Source organism: Buteo buteo, chromosome 23 (genome assembly GCF_964188355.1).
Source record: "Buteo buteo chromosome 23, bButBut1.hap1.1, whole genome shotgun sequence".
In the NCBI taxonomy this organism is placed as follows: domain Eukaryota; kingdom Metazoa; phylum Chordata; class Aves; order Accipitriformes; family Accipitridae; genus Buteo; species Buteo buteo.
Genome location: NC_134193.1, coordinates 7,641,484 through 7,662,579, shown reverse-complemented (window position 1 = coordinate 7,662,579; position 21,096 = coordinate 7,641,484). Strand labels below are relative to the sequence as shown.

Genomic DNA, 21,096 nt, shown 5'->3' with positions numbered 1-21,096 from the left:
CCCCAACGCAAAATTGTTAATTTATTATTATTAGGAGGCAAAAAAATTGTACAGTTACAAGAATCATTTCCCAACAGAGGTCAAATCTGAGCCAAAATATCTCTTAAAAAAAAAGGAGGGGATGGGGGGGTGACAACACTTTACGATTCATTAAATTAAAAAAAAAAGAAAAAAAAAGAAAAAGGAAACCTCTCTTTGTGCAATTCTGCAAAAACAAGAACAGAAGAGAAACCCCTGGCCTCACTGCCCTGGAGCTGAGCAGGGGAAGGGGCTGGCAGAGGGGCCCTGCAGCCCCCCGCCCCTGGGCCACCACCACCCTCTCTAACAGCCCTGAGCTGGGGACAGGCAGCTGCCTCCCTGCTATGCTGCTGACCTGACTCCACTACACACCCACCCTCCTGATGCCAGCACGTCCCCCCCAGCCCAGCTAAGTCCCCACTAGACTGGCCCCAAGCAACCTGGCCAGGCTCCCAGGCTGTGCCTGCAGAGACCCAACAACTCATTACATGGCATAAATGGGCACAGCCTTCCTGACTCCCCCAAAATTTCCTCTCACCATCTCCCCACCTGCAGACAAGGACCCAGCCATGCCCCCCCCGTCCCACTGCACCCACGTCCCCCCCAGCCAGTGCAGTAGAGCTGGGGGATGGCGTGGGGAGGAGGGCACGGGGAGCAGGGCACCTGGAGCACTCCCCTGGCTCCAGCAGGCAGTGCTGTGGGCACACAGGGACCCTCACAGTCCCCTGCATGTCTCCAGGTGTTTTCATGTGTCCCCCCCTCCCTGGTGTCTCCATGTGATGTCCTTAGCCAGGGCAGAGCCAGCAGCCCCCAGCCAGGTGCAGGCAATGCCCTTTTGGCACATGGGGAGCCAGTGCGGCTGCCCCAAGAGGCTACGCGGGGCTGAGCCACCTCTGGGGGCAGCTGGGGCAGGGAGGAGAGAGGAGTCAGCCCCCACACTCCCCGTGGGGTCTGCTGGCATCGCTGGCCCCGTCCCTGCACTGACACCAGCCCCTCGGATCACCCACCACCCCAGCACAGCAGAGCAGCAGGACTGGGCAGCGGGGCAGGATTTGGCCCAGGCACGGGGCCGGGGGGGTGGATGTGGGGCAGGGGGACGAGTGGCCCAGGGCAGCGAGGAGGGGTTGGGGCAGTGGCACAGCAGCCGGAGGCAATGTAGCAGGGATGGATCGTGACTAATCCCTGTCACCTGGAGGTGCAAGGAGCCCAGGGGACGACATCCCCTCCCCCCCAAACCCTGCCCATGGGGCCAAACCCTAAGGAAGGGCAAGGTGGGCATGCTCCTGACACCCCCAGGATGCTCTCTGCCTCGGGGTACAAGCAGGACACCTGGGGAAGGGACAAGGGAGCCCCAGGGGACCTGCCTGCAGCCTGGCACAGCCCCATCCCCAAGGGGCTGCCTTCTGCTACCACCCTCATCTTCCTCCCAGCGCTGACCCTTGGCCAGCCTTGGGGAGCCCACAGCCTTCCTACCACTCACAGGGCCCAGTTTAGTAACAGAGCCATCGCTTAAATTAAAAAATTAAAATATATATACATATATATATATACTGTATACACAGACAACAACAGAACAGTGCCAAAATGGGAGGAAGAGACAGAGAGAGGAGAGAAGAGGAGAGGAGGGCAGTTGGACATTTTCTTTACAATAAAAACAAGGGCTCCACCTCAATGCGAGCGGAGTCTGGGGTCCCCTAAAAATACCCATCTAGAGAGAGAGCTGGAGGGACAGAGCAGGAGAGAGAAGGGGCATGGGCTTGTACAATGGCATCTTCCCGATCTGAGCTGCAGTCCGCAGGATCTCAGCTTCTCCTAGACTTTGAGTGCTGGATAAGCCACTGTAGGGTGATGTCTGTGAAGGCAAGGGGAGACTTACAGGCTCTCCCTTCAGCTGTCACCCCCTCCTGCTCTTGGGCAAACAGCCTGGGCATGCTGCTCCCGTGGATGCAGGCTGCCCCACCACTGCTGTGCCCCGAGCCCTGCAGCAGAGCTGCCGGTACTCACCGATGTTGTCCTTTTCTTTGCAGGAGATGGAGTAGCAACAAATCTCTCGGTCCTGGATGGCAGAGAGGTTCCTGTGGGAGAGAAGCAAGTTCTGGCTGCAGACCCCCATGGCTGCGCATCAGTGGTGATGGGAGACACCTCCAGGCAGCCTTTTGAAGGGTCTCTTTGGACCTCGGCTCGGAGATGGGATACTTTGCAGGGGCAATGTCTCCCCAGGCTCCTAGGGACCTGCATGTGGGTTGGGAAGGACAGCAGCACACCATGCCCATGACTGATGGCCAGGTGCAGTCTGTGGGGCATACGTGACGGGGTAGGAGGGACCCCACAGAAAGCCTGGCTACAAAATCACACAACTTCCCTCTCTAAACCTTAGTTGCACAGTCCTGTGGCGAGATGGGGCAGGGAGGGTTTGTGAGCAGCACAGGCTGGCAGCACAGGAGCTGCATAGGTGCCCACGGGACAGGGCAGATCTCCGAGGGGTGGATGGGGAGGAGCAGAGATGCTGCGAGTCAGCACAGTGTCCCAGTCTCCCAGCTGCAGGGGAGGGGATCGGCGCCAGCAGTGTGGAGGTGGGCAGGAGGCAACATTGGCTGCACGGCCACGTTGCTGGCACGGCAAAGGGTGGCAAAATAAGGGAGAGGTACGTGGATGGTGTCATACACCGGAGCGGGATCTGACCTCCAAGCACCGAGGGCTGCCGGGGGCGCAGAGCCTGCATCAGGCAGCAGGGCAGAGCAGTGAGAGGGTGACGGGAGCAGCACCCACGCGGGAACCCAGCTCCACCGCCGAGCACGGTGCCGGGCCGGGCCCCAACGCCACCGTGTGGCACACAGGACCAGCCCTGGCACTGGCAGCCGCGGCTCCCAACAACTCCCCATCCCCACAAGCGCTGAGATGTGACCTCTGTCGGCCGCTGCCTCGGAATGTCCCCAGCCACCCGTCTCTGCCAGCCCACCCCAGGCACCGCAGTGCCACCCCGGCTGGGGAAGGAGTACCGTCAGAGCATGGCGGGGTGACCGTGCTGGTGGGGACACGGCAGGAACGGGGGGGTCACACTGTGTCACAGCCCCACCGCAGCTGCGTGGGCCACCGGCACACTTACATCTTCTCAATGAGCTCCTTCTCATCCAAGGCACCGGGCAGGTCTCGCTTGTTCCCCAGGACTAGGACCTGCAGGGCAGGAAAGGGGACACTTGAAGCTCCTGGCCACCAGACCAGGCAGCAACCTGCTTCTGCCACCCAGAAGTGGACTCTGCTTGAGATGCAAGACAGCCTTGGCCACTTTACTGTGGTGTGCCTGGACAGAGAAAACCCCTTCAGCGGGCAATCAGAAGGCAGAGCACTTCAATTAACAGTCTTAATTAGCCCGTACACAGCATCTCCTGTGTACTCTCTAGTCCCAGTGAGAAGCTGGCCCCACAGCACATCCTCCCTGAAGGGCACCAGCACCCCTCATGCCATCTAGGACGTTCTCCCAGGAGCCTCTTGCTGTCTTTGAGCAAAAAATCAAGTGAAATGGCTAAAACTGACATTATCAGGAAGGAGCGAGACGCAGATGCTGTGTAGAACCTACTCTCCACAGGCAGCCAGCCCAAAAAAGCAATGACTGTTTGCACCATCCACTGATCTCTCCTTACTTCAAGGCTTTTCACATCCACAAAGGCATCCTCAGACTATGCGGGGAAAATAATCACCCAGCAGGACTCATTCATTCGTCTGGAGCACGCCATGCGACTGTCATCTGACAAGAACATCACTGAGGCTGCGGTCGCCTTCCCAGGGTGAGCCAGGGCCTCTGCAGCAGCACAGTAATACAGCATCCCCCAATTTAAACCTGGACACTTGGTCTCAAAAAAGAGCACTCAGAAGGGCTGCAAATGCAGTGTGTTATGTCGGGAGCTTAATTTAGTTGGCAGTGAACATTTGGGATCTGTGGCAAGATCCTCAATTAGCTCCTTTCAAGGGATGCCGATGTTGGATGCTCCATAAGCATCCCGTCCCGGCACATGCAGTGTGCCCCGCTCTGCTGCCACAGCCCACCTCCTGCAAATGTCACAGCCCAGCAGCCACTCTGCTAGGAGATGAGACTTAATGTCCTACCATAAATAAGGTGCAAATTAATGCAAAAAGACAGATCTCGCACATTGGCGGGGGTACAGTTCTGGTCTCTTCTAAAGCTCGCTTCCCTGTCGCTTGGCCCACCCCTGGGCTAGAAAGCGTCATTGCCCCAGGGCCCGCAGGAGTGCAGCAGGGAAGCGGACCCCACCAAGGAGAGGAATCCCCTCCCTGAATCTGCTCTGCAAAATGCAAGCCCCTTGCTGCAAACCCTGGCAGCCACCAGCCTGGGGACCATGAGCAACTGGTGCGGGACCTATCCAGGCAACAGCTCACCGGGATGCCCTGGAGCTGTGGCTTGTCGAGCAGGTTGTGCAGTTCATTCTTGGAAGCCTCTATCTTCTCCTGGTCGGCAGCATCCACCATGTACCTGCAAGGAAAGGGACACCCCTGAGTGCAGGCGCTGAGGTCCCCACACCCCAGTGCTGTGCTGAGGTCCGTGCCACCACCAAACCTTGCTCACATGGCAGCCACACCACTTCCACTGGCTCCTGGGCTACTGCGTGGAGGCGATGGATAACAAGATCCTCCCCCCAGGACCCCTCTTTCCAAGGAAGGCTGTGGGGCTGAGAGCCCCTCATGTCTCTTGGGGGAGTGGGGAACCTCCCTGTCCCTGTCCCTGCAGGGGTCCACCCCGTTGACAGCAGGGACACGGTGGGCAAGGGAAGCCCAGGTGCTGCCTGGGCAGAAGAAGCTGCAAGATGCATGTTGTCCCCAAAGCTCAAGCAAGGTTCATCTTCACATGGCAGCTCCTCAGGGAGACCCAGAATACAGGACAACAAGTGGGGAAGACAAGAGGAGCTGCTGATGGAGAAGAGAAGACATCAACCCGAGATCCTGGCAGGGAGAAGGACCTGCTTGTCCTCTTGATGGGAGCAATCTTGGGCATGGGGCATGGAGCAAAGGGCACGTGAAACCAGCAGTCAGCAATGCTCGCTCTGAGCGGACAGGGGAGATTTAGGGAAGGATTTAGCTCTTACAGGCCGACACCCATCCTGCAAGGGACATAAGTGAAGCCAAAACTGGGGAGAGGAACTGATCAAAGCAGCCTTTATTTTAAACATCAAGAAGCTGGGAGAGAAGTGAGAAACACTATCAAGCTTCATCAGGTCTTGTGGGGTTTATTAAAAATAGGAAGAGCTTTTAGCTACTGAAGCGCTGAACACAGGAAAATGTGTATGGCTGTACTGAGAGGGAAAATCACCATCCAGGCACTGCCAGAAGTGTTTGGCACGCTGGACAGGGTGGGAGGGCTGAAGGTAAGAGAGAACGGACGCAATGCAGCTCAAGGTGAGGAAGGCAGACTGAAGCGTGACCTGGATGGCCACAGGTCCTTTTGTTTCCTCTCAACCAGATGGGCCACTTTGGAAAAATTATGAAATTATGGAAGAAGGCAGTTAAAAGGGAGTGAAAAAAATGGGATTTTGTCGTTTCCAGCAAAGCTCACTGTTATAAAAAGTCTCAAGGACATGTCCCAACATGGTGAAAATCAGCAAGGACAGGACTAGACACTGCTGTCCCAACAAGCAGGACAGGCGGTCCCTCACTCCTCCTCACCTGCCAGACCTCCAGTTGGGAAGGGTGGTACAGAAACCCAGCCCTCCAAAATCCCAGAGCATGGTCAATTGGTGAAGATCACATAAATCTGATTTTCTGACTGGGTTTAAGTAACCCCGATGTGGTCTCCCAGGGTAAATATTTGTCCTTAGGAGCAGGGAGCCTGCTTCCCAGGAGCATCGTGCCAGGCTCAACCCCAGCCTGAACTCCCTGGGACTGCACTTACTGCAACATTTGCAAGCAGGGGACACGCAGGGACACTCAGCAGCAGGTATTGCACAGAGACTCCTTCTCTCAGTACAAGATTCATCCAGCAGCACATAAACACCATGACCTGGAAACATGCTGCTGGTGGTCACCCTTAAAACCAGCCTCTTGGAAAGGGCTGAGCCACACCGATGGCCTTTGCTCAGCCCCTGCAATGAACAGGCAGTGCAGGGAAACCACGGGAGCCAGGAAGGGCAAGATCCGAGGAACAGAGCCAGGCCGAGTGATGCTGGAAGGGAAAGGTCTGCCACAGCTGGTGGGGACTTGGCAGCCCTGTGCTTAAAGCCCGTGGGGGCACCAGTCCCAGGAGGAAGCATCTCAACTCCTGACACAGGTGTCTGGCTCTGGCAGTGAAGGCACTGCAGCTCCCCTGGCTCAGCCCTGCCCAGCACCCTTGGGTGGGGTGATGGGACCGTGTCTCCACCCACTGGAGGGGCTCAGCATCGGTGTGTGGGTGACAGGGCTCTTGGATCCCAGGGATACTCACACGATGGCACTCACTCCACGGCAGTACCGCTCCCACATGCTGCGAAACCGTGGCTGGCCACCGATGTCCCAGAGCTGTGATGGGGAGAAGGTGGCGTTATCCCACCATCCTGCCCATTATCCCAGCATCCTGCTCATTATCCCAGCATCCTGTCTGTGACTCTTCCCCATGTGGCCGCCCAGACAGAGCACCAGGCATGCACAAAACCCACATCCATCCCCTTGCCTTTGGCTCAAACCTAACGAGGAGGCTCCTGACTTGATAAAGAAAGGAGACATCTCAGGAAGGGCAGCTGGAGGGTGTTGAACACCTCCTGCAATGTGCCTCTGCTGGCATGGAGGGACTCCCTGGCCCAAGCTGAGGCACTCCTCCCCATGCCCACCTCACCTCCTGCCCTTTCACTGATGCATTTGCCATTTCAAAACACTCAGCACGTTCTTGGAAAGATTTCTGCAGCAGGCAGAGATTCCCAATCAGCTTTTCAAGCCCTTCCCACTGTTATTTCCCAGCCCAACCCAGGGCCCTTGAAAGATCCAGAAGGGGTAGAAAACTCCTCTCCCTTTGCTCTTGAGGCAGAGACCATTACTGCAAGCCATGACCTGGTGCTCCCACCCTCAGCAAGGTGACTACTTCCATAAGTCCCCACCAGCAAGCCAGAGGTATAAGAAAACATCCAGCTTTGCAGCCCAGACTGGCTCTTACTGCAGAGGTCTGGATCTCCTACATCCCTTCCCACCATCTCCTCTGGTGGGTACTGGCAGGAGCCTAACAGGGCAGATCTTCCCCACTGCAGCTGGGGTTGCTGGCATCCTTCAACCTCCAGCAGAAGACCCACCAATCTCCCTTCACTCCATCTTTCATCCCAAGAGCCCCCCCCACTAGTGATAACATCTGCACCTTACCTTTATGGTAACATTCCCCTTGGTGATCTTCCTCATGTTAAAGCCCACCGTCGGGATCATGTCTTCGTTGAACTGTCCTGACTGTAAGGAACAAGGTGAAACAGAGTTAGGAGGCATGGAAATCCTGCCTGAGCAGGGCAGTGAGGCTGACAGCCTGCCTAGAAATAACCCCAAATGCTCTGCCAGCCCTGCAGCAGGCACGGCACAACCTTCCTCCTGGTGCACACCAGAAGCAAAATTAGAGCCAAGGAGACAAAATGCCTGCAGGACGGAAATAAAGCTGCTGCTGCTGCTGCATGGGATGCAAGGCGCCCTGGGTGCCCCGGTGAAGACCCCAGCCCCGCAGCGAGCTGCCACCCCCAGCCCCAGACACGCTGCCGCCTTGGTGGGGTGGTGGAGGCTTGCCCAGCCCATCCCTTTCCAGGCAGGATTCCCAAGCCCTTTGCGGGAGAAAGCTGAGCCCTTTGCCTGCTGCAGTGACCTCAGATCAGCTGTGCCAGGCCCAAACATCTCCTGCAGATCCCATTGGCAGCCCCACAAGGACCCCCACGGGGTGCAGTCAGGCTTCCTGCCCAGGGGAGCCACCTCCTGCGTCGGCTCCTTTTCGGCCACGAGTCCTGGGGTTTCCAGCACGTTTCCTGCTTTGGATCTTTTATGGCCCAGCCCAAACCAGACTGACTTCTGCTTTCCTGCAAGCCTGCTGCCTGCCTGCAGCCTGTCTGCACGGGTCCTCCAGCCCCCGCACCCTGCCCGCGCATGAGAGCCAGGTGCTCGCACTGGGTGACATGGGGGGACGCAAAGGATCCCTTCTCCCCTTCCCCAGGAGCTGCTGACACGTTTTCTCCAGTAGCACAGCTCCAAGCTGCGTCAGGCAGGAGAAGCATGAAATCACCGTGGATTTGCAGCATCCCAGTGCCGCTGCAAAACTAGGTTTGTCTTGTTGGAGCAGTAAGCAGAAACTGTCCCTCTGCCGCCACGGCGAGATGCCGGCTCGCCAGCCCACATGCCTGGCACTGCACTGGAGGGACAGGATGGCACTAGTCTGTTAAAGCCCACCCCACCTTCCAGTTTGCTGCTCAAATCCCACCACTGCAAGGCAGTCCCAGGCTGAGCAGCACAGGGGGATGTTCCGGGCAGCCCCAGCAGTGATGTGGCATCCCTGGGGCAGGAGCTGCCACAACCCTTCACCCTCTGCCTTCAGCAGCCTCCCACCTGGCAGGCAGCCTCACTAGGACTCAAAACAGGTTTATCTTCTTTGCTTTTTAAATGCATCCTTGCGGAAGGCCCTGCTGCGGGATGCCGGGGAAGCAGACAGGGAAGAGGGTTTGATAACCAGGATAACACGGTGCTGGGGCTTTTGGCCATCAGTGCCAGAAACCTACAGGAACCACTAACCATGGCTGAACTTATCCCAGCAGCTCTTTACTGGCTTAAAATCTCAGTTTCTCTGGGACTTTTCTGGGTTTTCATTCAGTTAACACAAACCTCAAAAAAGGAAGGCAATTTATGCCATTTTCTGATAAGCAGAATTTTGTGTCTGACTGAGCCAACGGCTCCTCCAGACCCACCACGTCAGCGAGTCCCCAGGGTTTTCCTGACCTCTTCCAACAGTTCTGCAATATGTGCCACTTCCCTTTTTCATTTCCCTTTTGCATTCATCAGCAAAGCCCAGCAGCCAAGGGGTCTCCAAGCCACAGTGCACCCAGAAACCATGCCAGGGACTGGTGGGGAAGGTCATGGGGGAGAAGAAGGGAAGCAGGCTCTTCCCTCTACCACCGGCTGACACAGGAGATGTCTCCTGTGGACTGAGGTTCAACACACAATTTGGCTTTGTGGACCAGGTTTTAAGGAATTGTCAGGCTTTGATCAGAAGACGTGGAAAGCAATTGCTGAAGAGCTCTTGGAAGCTGCAGGCACCTCCATTGGGGATCCCACACCACGGGAACTGCTGCCTGTGCAAAAGCCACCTCAGACATAGTTCACATGTGATGGTAGTTCTTCCAGGAAGGGAGGAGCTGCAGGAGCCAGGAGTCACCTCTGCTTTCCCCTGCAAGAGATGGGAGGGAGCACATCTCCATGAGCAAAGCACGGCCTTGTTCCCTGCCCCAAATCCTTCCCCCACCACAGCACCTGCCTCCAGGCTGCCCATGGCCAAGGGCAAAACACAAAACCACTCATGCTGCCCAAAAAAGGCTGGGGTGGGAACGCAACACATTGTGGTCCAGGATTGCTTGCACGTGAGTCCTTGCTGTCCTGACACCAGCAGAGGTCTCTTCAATGCACTGCAATGCACTCACCTCCTCCTGCATCGGCTGCTCTCTGAACGCAAATTTGAACAGCAGAAACATGATGTCCCCTCTTCTCACTCCAACTGCCCTAGATGCTGATGCCTCCAGCACATCTTCAGCTACCTGCAGGGTCCAGCCATCCACAGTTCCACTGCCAAGGAGAGTGGAGACCAGCCCAGCTACAGACATGCGAAAGCTTCACTGGACACATCTTTTCCCCAAATTTTAGTTATGCAATGGACATAGGACCTGCACTGACCCCAGAGATCATGCCTAGCCGCACTGATCGCTTGGGAATGGAATTCCTCCAGGAGGCACAAAAATCCTTGCAGGCAAGATGGATTTTGTGGCTACAACAGGTGGATCAGGTCTTTGCAGGCTCTAGTTCATTGCTGGTTTTGCCAGGGTCCCCTCAGCACCCTGGCCAAACCACCCTGCCTCGGTGCCCTGGCTGGAAGACAAATGACCTTTCTGCCCAGCCCCACCACTTTCCAGCTGGGTTACTGGGAGAGGTGGCCAGGATCCAGTTTTTGCGGGGGCAAGTGGTGCCTCCAGCTCACTCTGAGACCCATCCTCTGCCACATGCATGTGGACACCACGTCACCTGCAACTTCAGCTATTGTCCCCTGCTTGGCCAGCACCCAGGACCTCAGCTCGCTGGCACATGCAAAGAAACAACCTCGGCCTTCATGCCGCACCCACCAGCTCTGGTGAAAAGTGCAGAGCTGACGTGACCAGGCCCTGCTCCTCACCATCAGCCAGGCGGCTGTCACCCTATCTTAGCGCAGGATGTCACCGCTTTGATGCGACCTACTCTCCATAAATGGCTGCTGGCTGTTTTGCAGCCCCATATCCCCAGGTGCTCTCAAACAAGCCATTTCCTGAGGACCGGAGATGGCAGTGCTGAAAGCCCAGCCCCTGGTCATATAAAGTCATGCCTCCACCAGAACATGGTCCTCCACAGGGCAGAGGCAGGTGCCCAACATACCCCGGGTTGGATGGCTCCCACCTGCGCTTAGACCATCCCCAAAACCATCCAGCCTCACGCTCCTGCAGGCATCTCCTGCCACGTGGCACAGCACCGAGTCCCTGCTGAACCCTGTCCAACTCCAATCTGGAGAGAAATGCAGGGAGTTTAATTTCTCACCTGTAACCTCCCCGTGCAGCCTCCCCAACTGGCTTTGTGCACAGTGCAGGGTAGGAGCGCCTGGCAGCCGGGAGCTTGACTTGCAAAGCCACTGCTCTTCCAGGAGCTCTTCTCTGAAACAGTTATAAAAGACCAGCCCTGCTGCACAGGCCCACTCCAGCCCCCCAGCATGTCTTGCATCTCCAAGCCGAGCCATGACAGCCCCAGAGATGAACGCTTGACTCCGACTACGCTATTCAGACAGGAAAAAGCCAAACTCAAGCCAAGCCTTTAAAACATTTCCCTTCGACAGCAGGTCTTACAGCTCTTTCAGCCTCTGAGCATCACAGGACACCTATGACATGGACCTCTGTGTCCCCCTGCAGAAGGCACTGGAGGGGACAGGGCTGTCCCCGAGTGCAGCACAGCCCTCCCAGGGAACCCAGAGACCTGGGAAGGGGGCCTGCCACCTGGAGCCAGGTGGGATGGAGTTACCCCAGGGCTGGCAGCAAGGAGAAGAGCCACACAGGTCCGAGAATAAGAGAATCTTGACTTTTGCCCCAAATCCTCAGCATGCTTTGGCTTCAAAACCTCTGTGCAGAGGGATTGCACTGAAGGGACCCATGCTGGCCAGACCCCACCGTGGCAGGCAGGCCAGCAGCCCAAGCTGGGCAAGCATGGTGCTCCAGGACAGAGACGGGCACCTCAGTCCCCCTCCAACCCAAAGCAGACGGTCTCACCACCAACTCCTGCAATTAACATACACAGTCAGGCTCTGCAGCACCCCTCAGCTTGGAAATTCAAAATCGCAGGCTTTCAGCTTGGTGGAAAACCCACAGACCCCTCCTGGCCCTGTTCCCGGTGATGCTACCAGAGCTGAAGCAGGCCGTGCTGGCCTCCCTGACCCCATGGGCCCTATCTCCAGAGCACTCTCTATCTTGAGAGCAAAAATGGGATCAGGGGACAAGCCTGCAGACGGCAGCCAGGCCATACACCAGCTGACCCTGAAGCCCAGGTGATGCCAGCATGACTGACACTGCCAGTAAGCCCACAGGAGCCAGGCAAGATGATGCTCTCCAGGACAGATTCATCCCACTCCCTGCAATGCAGCTAATGGCAAAAGCCTCTGGATCCAAGCAAGGCACCAAGAAGGTCCCTCCTGCAAGCTCGGGGAACAACATGAGACAGGACCGAAGCAGAGCTGCTCTGCACGGCACATCCCAAGCCAACCCTGCAATGCGGGGGCAGCAAGCAATGTCTTTGGAGGACTCCAGATCCTTTGGGACAAGGCGAAGGTCGCAGCTTAGCAGCTCTGCCCTTAGCATTGCCCTCTCAAAGGAAACAGAAGCAGCTTGTCTACTATTCAGTGCATGTCTCCAAACATGATGGACCCATGCAGGCTACATGGTACCTGCACCCTTGGTTCTGGCTACCCAGCCTGATGGATGGCCTCAGCAATGGAACCTTGAAGACATGGTGTTTAATCCATTCCCAACCTGTAACGTCTCCATGCCCCTGCTCTGTCACTGCCAGCATCCATCTGCCTCCTCCCCACTGTCCAACCCAGCTCACACAAAGTCAGTGCTGGAGCAGCTTGGCCCAACTCTTGTTTCTGAGGTTGCACAGTCTCCCCTGGTCTTCTACTGAACTACAATGCTCAGGTTGTCCCCACTTCAATCATTGCTCTGGCTTCTCGGAGACCTCCAGCTATTGCCCTGCTCTCAGCTGGATCTTCTCCCTTCCCACCCCTTCCTCCCCCAAGCACTGTGTCCCAAAACAGCTGTGACACCCCAGCCAAGGCAGGGGCAGCCAGCAGCAGGGCTGGGGGTGCTTACACCTTTCAAGACACTTGCAGTCCCTGAGGGCACAGCACTACTGGTAGCTGTGCCACAGGTCTGCAGCCTGGCCAGGACACACGTGGCACCTCGTGAAGACAAAACCTTGTGCTCTGCTTCCTAAGCTGGGTTTAATCAAGAGGAAGCTGCAGAGAATCTCCTAGATGAGCCTGGCAGAGGTAATTATTAAGTTCTGTGACAAAATACTCATCTGCATACACATAAAATAGCCCAGAGAGGCAAGAACAGGTGGATGAAACCCAAAGACCTCTGGTCCCGCTACTCCCAGGGCAGGAGAGCCAGAGCAGGTTCCTCTACCCACAGACACAATGGCAAGTGGGGAACCCAAGGTATGGCAGGGGAGAAGCACCCTGGCATCGCACAAGACTTCTTCTGGGATGTCTGTGGGAACAAACATGGGAAAACAGAGGGATAAGGGGATAAAAAGGGTCAACAGGTTGGTGGTCAATATTTTTGTCTGGCCGTGCCTTGTGCTCAACCAACACAGTCTGTCCTGTCTTCTTACCAAATTGCGATTCTATTTGCCCAGGTAAGGGTCTCTATCTTCTGCGTGCATATGTGTGTTTGGGGGTCTGAGCACCAACAACTGGTCTCCAAACCAGGGTCAGAGGCCACTTGTCCCCGGTGCAGCAACCAGAGCGAGTGCAGGTGAGCGTGCAGCCACCGCTGAGCAGGTGGAGTGGCCATGTAGCCAGAGGGTGGGTGTCCCCAGGGGTGAGACCATGGGAGAGGGTGGCTGCTGAAGGGACCAGGAAGTCCAGGACAACTGCCAGAGCAACCATGGGGTCTGAGGGTCAGCTGAGAGATCTCTGTCTGTGTGTGTGTTACGGCTGGGAAACGCCATGGCCACAGCCAGCAAAACTGGCGGCCACCGGTAAAACAGAATTTAAGTGAAACCTTTACCTTCTCGAAGGCTGTAAAGATGAGACCAAAGTAAATATTTAAGCAGTGCCCATAGAACCAACTCTTCACCTGCTGAAGCTGCTGCTCCTGAGAAGTAGACTTAACTAGGAGAAAATCTGCATAATGGCAATAATTAAAAAGCAGGCGTAACAAAGCCCGGAGCTAGACCAATGTTGATACATTTTCCACTTTTAGAGGAAATGAGGACTGCATTTGTTTTTTCCATTGGAAAAAAAAAAAAACAGAACAAGAAAAATGAGAAGCAGTGGGCGCAAGCTGTGGAAACAGGAGAAAGCTGGGGACAAGGACAAACCTCTGATGAGGCTGTAAATGGTGGACTTTTGCTATCAGGCTAGAGAAAATACAGGAGGTTGCTCCTTGTCCATCTGTCCATGGCTCCAAGCCTGCACAGCCATTGACTTCCAATGCATGTGTTGTTCATCCCTCTAAGGCACCGAACACCCACCATCAGATCCATCAGCACAGGCGCCAAGTTTTGAGCTTGTACCTGTTCTGACTCTGCCCATTCCCACCAGGCCCTCGGGCACTGGCTCCTCCCTCAGACCTCTGCAAAGCGCACAAGGACACGGAGTCCCACCACATCTTCTCAAGCAGCACCTGGCTTCGCCGCAGGGATAAAGGCTGATCGCTGAAGAGTTAGCAAAATGATGATACATCCATACAGGACCTCTCAGGCGAGGAGCACCAGAGCAGAGACCAGCAGTTGGTACAAGGACCAGCAGAGAAATAAAGCCCCCGCTGAGCTCACAACAGCCTGGTAGTCCGTGGCTCTTCAAAGCTGTATCAATCTTCAAGGCTACCCTGCTTTCAAAGACCAGGTATCTCCAACTCAGGCTGCTTGAGGCTCATGCTACCCTTTAACTTTGCAACCTTACTGATGTTTACATTCTTCTGGGTCTGCCTTTTAACTTTGCACTCTTTAATTAAAAAAAAAATAAAATTACAACAGTCCTTAATTAGCAGGTCTTTGCTACGTCCAGACCTCGGGTTATGCTGAGGGAGGATTCAAGGACTACGCTTGTGTTTTTCAGGATGCGCCAGTGTTCTTGCCCAGTGGATGACACCCATGCCACAGGACATGCAGGGCCGGGCAGACGCTTCCACACCCGGCTCAACCCCAGCACCTGCACACGCATGCACCCAGGAAAGCCCTGCCAGGAGCACAGCAGTCCCAAAACCCAACACCTGGGTGCAGCTTGATGCCACCACACATCACCCCTGGGATGGGGCAGTCGCTCTTCTCAGCCGTGCCAGCAGCAGCCCTGGCAGGGACACTCCAGTGAGCCATAAACATGGGTGTCCCCTGCACCAGGGACAAGTGGCCTCTGACCCCTGGTTTGGAGACCAGTTGCTGGTGCTCAGACACCCAAACACACACATGCATGCAGAAGATAGAGACCCTTACCCGGGGAAATAGTTAGAATCGCAGTTTAATAAGACAGGACAGACTGTGTTGGTTGAGCACAGGGCACAGCCAGTCAAATGTACTGACCAGCAACTTGTTGACACGCGATGGACCCTTTTTACCCCCTTATCCCTCTGTTTTCCCATGTTTGTTCCTGTAAAAGCCCCAGAAGTCTTGTGCAATGCCAAGGTTTCTGCCCTGCTGTACTTTGGGTTCCCCACCATGCCTCCAAGCTGAAGCAGGAATGGCTCAGAGATATGCCATGATGGTAGGGAGTTTTTTTTTAAGGCGGCCTGAGCACAGCACGGAGTATCCCATCCGGCCCAGTACCTCTCCCAGCATCCTCAGAGACCCTCACGGTGCACAGCAGGTCCTGCAAACCCTCGTCCCAAGCTGGGCAGTAACACAGCCACAGCTCTTCTGGCAAAGCCCAGAGTGCAGGCAAGACCCTGCTACCCCCAATACACAGGGACGATGCTTGGAGCAAGCCAAGTGGCTTTACCCATGAGGGCTGCACAGAGCATCTCTGGATTGAACGGCACTACAGCAAGCCAGAGGCTGGTGCCGAGGACGCTGGGCTGGGTACATCCACCTCTGGTGCATACATCCAGCGTGGGCCAGATCCTGGAGCACCTGAGGGGGCCGGCTCTGAAACATGCTGCTCTTCAGGGCAAGCAGATGGGCTTGTTTGGGGTTTCTTGCCAAGCGGGAGGGAGATGGTGCTGCTGCCCACCTGGATGACCCTAGTCAAGCCCTTCAGACCTGCTTACGTTTCTGCTCTAGACAAAGCAACTCACACTCAGGTATCACTTGGCTGTATCGGGACCAGTGTCCATATGGGGACCAGTACTGTTTAATATCTTCATCAATGACATAGTGGGATTGAGTGCACCCTCAGCAAATTTGCAGAAGACACCAAACTGAGTGGTGCGGTTGACACGCCTGAGGGACGGGATGCCGTCCAGAGGGACCTGGACAAGCTTGAGAAGTGGGCCTTTGTGAAACTCGTGAGGTTCAACAAGGCCAAGTGCAAGGTCCTGCACCTGGGTCGGGGCAACCCCCAGTATCAATACAGGCTGGGGGATGAAGGGATTGAGAGCAGCCCTGCCGAGAAGGACTTGGGGGTACAGGTGGATGGAAAGCTGGACATGAGCCGGCAATGTGCGCTCACAGCCCAGAAAGCCAACCATGTCCTGGGCTGCAGCAAAAGCGGCATGGCCAGCAAGTCGAGGGAGGGGATTCTGCCCCTTTGCTCCGATCAGGTGAGACCCCACCTGGAGTACTGCACCCAGCTCTGGGGTCCTCAGGACAGGAAAGACATGGAACTGTTGGAGCAGGTCCAGAGGGAACACACAAAAATGATCAGAGGGATGGAACACCTCTCCTGTGAGGAAAGGCTGAGAGAGTTGGGGTTGTTCAGCCTGGAAAAGAGAAGGCTCCGGGGAGACCTTACTGCAGCCTTTCAGCACTTAAAGGGGGCTTATAAGAAAGATGGGGACAGACTTTTTAGCAGGGCCTGTAGCAATAGGACAAGGGCTAATGGTGTCAAACTAAAAGAGGGTAGATTCAGACCAGATAGAAGGAAGAAATTTTTTACAATGAGGGTGATGAAACATTGGAACAGATTGCCCAGAGAGGTGGTCGATGCCCCATCCCTGGAAACATTCAAGGTCAGGTTCGACGGGGCTCTGAGGAACTCGATCTAGTTGAAGATGTCCGTGCTTATTGCAGGGGGGTTACACTAGATGACCTTTAAAGGTCCCTTCCAGCCCAAATCACCCTAGGATTCTATGATCCTGGAAAAAACCCACTGTCCATTTTTTCTTGGCTCATGCTGACAGAGCTTGCAGCAGCAAGGCAAGACCGTGCCTGAGCCAGCTCCTTCTCCTCTTCCAGAAAAATGAAGAAACCCCGCCAAAAAACCTACTGCCTTCTGCATCATGAAACTCAGGAGGCAGCTGTCGAGAGCCCAGACTCTGCATCTGGAGGCAGAATGACCAGTCAGCACAAGAACCCACGTCCACCTCCCATCCCATCCTAGCCCTGCCAGACCCCACACAAGGGGCATGTCCAGAGTTACTTGGGAGAGGCAGGTGCCAGACTGGTGAAAATGCATCAGAACAAGATCTTCTTGCTACTTCCTCAGCATCTCCACCAGCATCTCTCTTCTCTACCTCCCCAGCAACCCTTGGAGACCTCACAGGACCTGGAAATGCCACCTCCCCTCCCAGGCTCAGGCACCCAAGCGCATCCTGCCAAGATGGGTCAGCTGGCCAGCAGAGGGGACAGTGGCTCCCCAGGGACGGGTGGGAGCAGGTGCTTAGCTCTGCGGTCCTCCAAGCTGCTGTCGGGATGTGCCTCCACCGGCAGCACTGTCGGAGAGCTGGCCACCTGCCACAGCATCCATCATCCTACCTGATGCCACATACGAGGTTGATATGGTTTCCTCTTGCAGCATTGATTCAAACCACATTCTGAGCAGGGCTTAAGCGCAGGATGCTGCCCCAGGCCCCCGCACCATGTAGGTCCGACACCCCAGCACCCAGTCTCTGCAGCTCCACTCCCTTGGAAGGCTCTCTAATGCGGGTGAAAGATGTGCGATGTTAAATCAAGCAGCAAACGCTCTCTTTTTCTAAGCACATCCTGCACTGATGGGTTTTGAGCCCCAGCACCTGTTGAGGGGCTCTTGATGCCCTCAGGTCTCACCCTCATCACCCCCAGACTGGGGAAAAGGCAGCTAAAAGCCCACCAGGTTCAGGTTAAAACCAAGACTAGATGTGTTTTACAGCCTTTCACCCCTCCTTGCACATAGGACTTCAAGCTTCAGCTCCCAACAGCCAGGCAAAGAAAAAACGAGCCCCAAAAAATAAAAACCCCAGCCAGGACACCCAGGAGGAGTCATCCCCTGAGTCGTTGCTGCCTTCAGCACAGCCCTTGCCCAGTATGGCCACAGCTCTGGGCTGCTGTAGAAAACCACCCAACCGTCCAGATAACTGGATTCCATTTTTCAGCCAGGTGCAGCTAAAAATCTTCGAAGACGAGGATGGTGCCAAGCCCCCCAAAGCAGCTCCAGCCCCAGCGTCAGCATCACTCTGCAGGCTGGGGAGCATCACCTGCACCCACAGAGATTTCTTGGGAGATCTTTCCAACAACACCAAAATCTGATACTTTCCAGTTCAGGTTTTTCCCCTCCCCAAAGCCCAAATCACAGCTATTTCCCCTTCTAATGCTCCCATTACATCACCTTAAAGCCAGACGGCTCAAAGACTTCTCACAGAGTTCCTGTTGAGTTGGGATTTTCTGTGTGTCATGTTATTTAGCTGTCCCCGAAGTGTCCTTATTTACAGGATGTCTTCTCGAAGGTCAGTGCCTCTTTTTTGTGTGCATCTGCCACAAAACCTGAACTTCCCCAGTAACTTCACAGACAGAGGCAAAACTGCAGCAGAGACTGAGCTCCTTGCTCAGCACCCTGAGACTGACTGCCCTGCAATAGTGTTAAACACCCCACCGCAGACCTCCTGATGCACCAGCAGACCATGAAGCCAGCTTCAGCCCCCATACAGAGAGCTTCCCTTGAGAGCTGCTATAATTCCTGGATGTCACTTTTGCCTACACCAGCAATACTGGCTAAGCAGAAAGTCTTGGTGCACAGGTCTTGCAGGTGGGGTCTTGCACACAGCAAAATTGCCAGGTACGAAGCGTTTACTTGCAGAGGCAGGAACCCCACTGAAGCCCATGCTGAGCCCCGACTGCTGCAGACATGACTGGGAGAGGAGGAAGCACGTGTGGGAAGGGGAGCTGGGCTGGCAAAAGAGCTGTTGCAAGAGAATGAGGACCATCCCCAGTGATTTCCAGCCCTGTGCAGGTGAAACAGCCCAGCAGGTTTGGGATAAAGCTCCATCACCCTTTAAAGCTTATTTGGTTATTTTAAAAGGTGCTAAATTACTTTTCCATTTTGAATGCAGCCTGTGTTGCTATTAACAGGCTAGCAGCACATGGCAGGCCCAGAGCAGGACTAGCCTACCTGTGGCACTGCCACCTCCCACCCCGACATGGGACTGCCAAAAAGGGCCATTATACATGCAAACAGTGGGGATGAAGTCACCCCATAAAAGGATTGGTGCTCACAGTCACTGTCCCAGAGCCACAGAGCTCCCCATCCGCCAAGGCTGGCATGGGTCTGCTGGGTGAACCAGCACAAGACCTGAGCACTGAGTGGTGACTGCCAGCAAAATAGCTCAAAAGAAGGAGCATCATCATCTCCTGGGTGAAAAGCATTTTAGGGTGTCCTCCCTCTGCCCCTGGGGCACTTCAGGAAGGATGTTTTTGTCCCTGCAACACTCGGCACCAAGGGAAACCCTCCCGGGGAGCACAGCTGCAGCACAAGGAAGCCTCCAAATTAGCTGCAAAATCACCTTTGACAGCCCAGCAGCTTCCAGTGCCCCGAGTGAACAGAAGTAACTCACTTTGCTTTGGAGCTGAGGCACCAACCGAAGCAACATGCACAGACAAGGGGTGCCACAGGGGAACCGGGACAGCCAGAGGATACGCATCCAACTCCCTCCATGAAACCCCCCGGAGCGTCAGCTCAAACCTGCCCCTTTGAGATCTGCCTGCCAGTGGCTCCCACCTTGCAGCATCGCACCTGGAAAGGGTGAGAACAGCCCAAAAAACAAGAAGGGAGACTCCCCCGAGCACCCCTATGGGTGAAACCACACCCTGGGTTTTGGGATCCAGGGCCCCCAGCTCCTGCTGTGGCGTCAGACCCAGGGACCCCGTGGACGCAGCGGCACAGCCGGGGGGAGAGGCCGGGGTTGAAGGCTCTCCAAGGCAGGTGTTGCTGCCCCGTTCGGGTGCACAGCTCGTGCCGCCGCAGCAGCACCCCAGCACCCACGAAACGCTGCTGCCGGTGGGTGCTGGCCGAGGAAGGAACGGAGGTCGCAAGGCAAATAACCGCCTACACCGGCCACCGAGCAAAAAACCCTCGCGGCACCGCGCCTGGCCGAGTCCTCCCGAGGCCCCACCTGCACATCCCTCAGCGGCGGCAGGGCCCGGCAATGACAAAGCGCCTGCTGCGACGGGGACGGGGGCAGGAGTTTCCCCCGGCTCCCGGGGCCCGAGCACCCGCAACCCTGGGCAGCGGCAACCACCCACGGGGACCGGCCGCTGCCCCGAAACCGGCAGCTCCCCAGCAGCAGAGCCCCGGCCGGGAGGGGCAAGGCGGGTGCCGGATCCTGCCCGGGGCCTGCTCCGGCTGCGGCCGCCCGAGCCGCCACGCTCGGCACCGGGGATGCGGGGAGCAAACGCCGGGTTTGCCCGGGCCCTCCCGGTGCTGCCGGGCCTGCAACCCTGCACCGCGCCCCACAGCCTGCCCCCCCCCCCCGACCCCCAAATGCATTTCCGGTCCGGGGTGCAATAGGGCGGAGCAATTCCGGGAAGCAACCGGGGGGGTGCAGGACTGGGGTGCAACGAGGAGGAACGCAAGACGGGGGTGCAAGATGGGTGCGACGGGGGGAGGGTGCAAGCAGGGGTGCAACCCAGGGGGTGGGTGCAGAGCCGAGCCCCGGGGCCGCGCTGGGGCCGTGCCGGGGCGCTGCCCGGGGGGGGGAGGGGGGCGGAGGGCGAAGGGGCAGCCGGCGCTCACCGCGATCACGTTGACGAAGGTGGTCTTGCCCGAGTACTGCAGCCCCACCAGGGTCAGCTCCATCTCCTCCTTCCAGAACAGCGCCCGGAACCAGTCCAGCAGCTTGTTGAAGAGCGCCAGCATGGTGCCGGGCCGGGCCGCGCCGGGCCGAGCCGGGGCCGAGCCGAGCCGAGCGGGGCCGAGCCGAGCGGGGCCGGGCCGAGCCGAGCGGGGCGGGGCGGGGCCGGGCCGAGCCGAGCCGAGCCGAGCCGAGCCGAGCGGGTCGGGGCCGGGCCGAGCCGATCGAGGCCGAGCCGCCGCCACCGCCCCGGTATTGTCCGCGCGCCGCGCGCCCTCCTGCCGCACCGCCGCGCGCCGCCCCGCGCCCCGCGCGCGCCGGGTGGGGCCCGCGCGCCGCCCGCCGCACTGCCGCCCCCTGCCGGCTGGGAGGACCTGCCGCACCAGGCACGGTACCTCCGGTACGGCCCGGCCCGGCCTGACGCCCTGCACCCCGGGCACCCTGC

At 56.9% G+C, this 21,096-nt stretch overlaps 1 protein-coding gene across 1 annotated transcript; it reads right to left on the bottom strand.

The window, feature by feature from the left end:
* Nucleotides 1–2: 2 nt before the first annotated feature.
* ARL8A (ARF like GTPase 8A) lies at nt 3–20,951 on the bottom strand. The gene is made up of 7 exons (XM_075055028.1): nt 20,594–20,951; nt 7,351–7,431; nt 6,449–6,522; nt 4,414–4,507; nt 3,125–3,192; nt 2,023–2,093; nt 3–1,870 (listed from the first exon to the last, which is right to left on the bottom strand). The coding sequence occupies exons 1-7, from the start codon at nt 20,714–20,716 to the stop codon at nt 1,821–1,823; spliced, it is 561 nt and encodes a 186-aa protein (XP_074911129.1). The 5' UTR covers nt 20,717–20,951; the 3' UTR covers nt 3–1,820.
* Nucleotides 20,952–21,096: the final 145 nt, after the last annotated feature.

Excerpts from the sequence above, each read along its gene's own strand:
- ARL8A (XM_075055028.1), bottom strand. The coding sequence starts at position 20,716 with ATGCTGGCGCTCTTCAACAAGCTGCTGGACTGGTTCCGGGCGCTGTTC. Across the intron at positions 7,432-20,593 it reads CCTTCGTCAACGTGATCGCG|TCAGGACAGTTCAACGAAGA; the intron begins GTGAGCGCCGGC and ends TGTTCCTTACAG. Across the intron at positions 6,523-7,350 it reads AGGGGAATGTTACCATAAAG|CTCTGGGACATCGGTGGCCA; the intron begins GTAAGGTGCAGA and ends TCCCCATCACAG.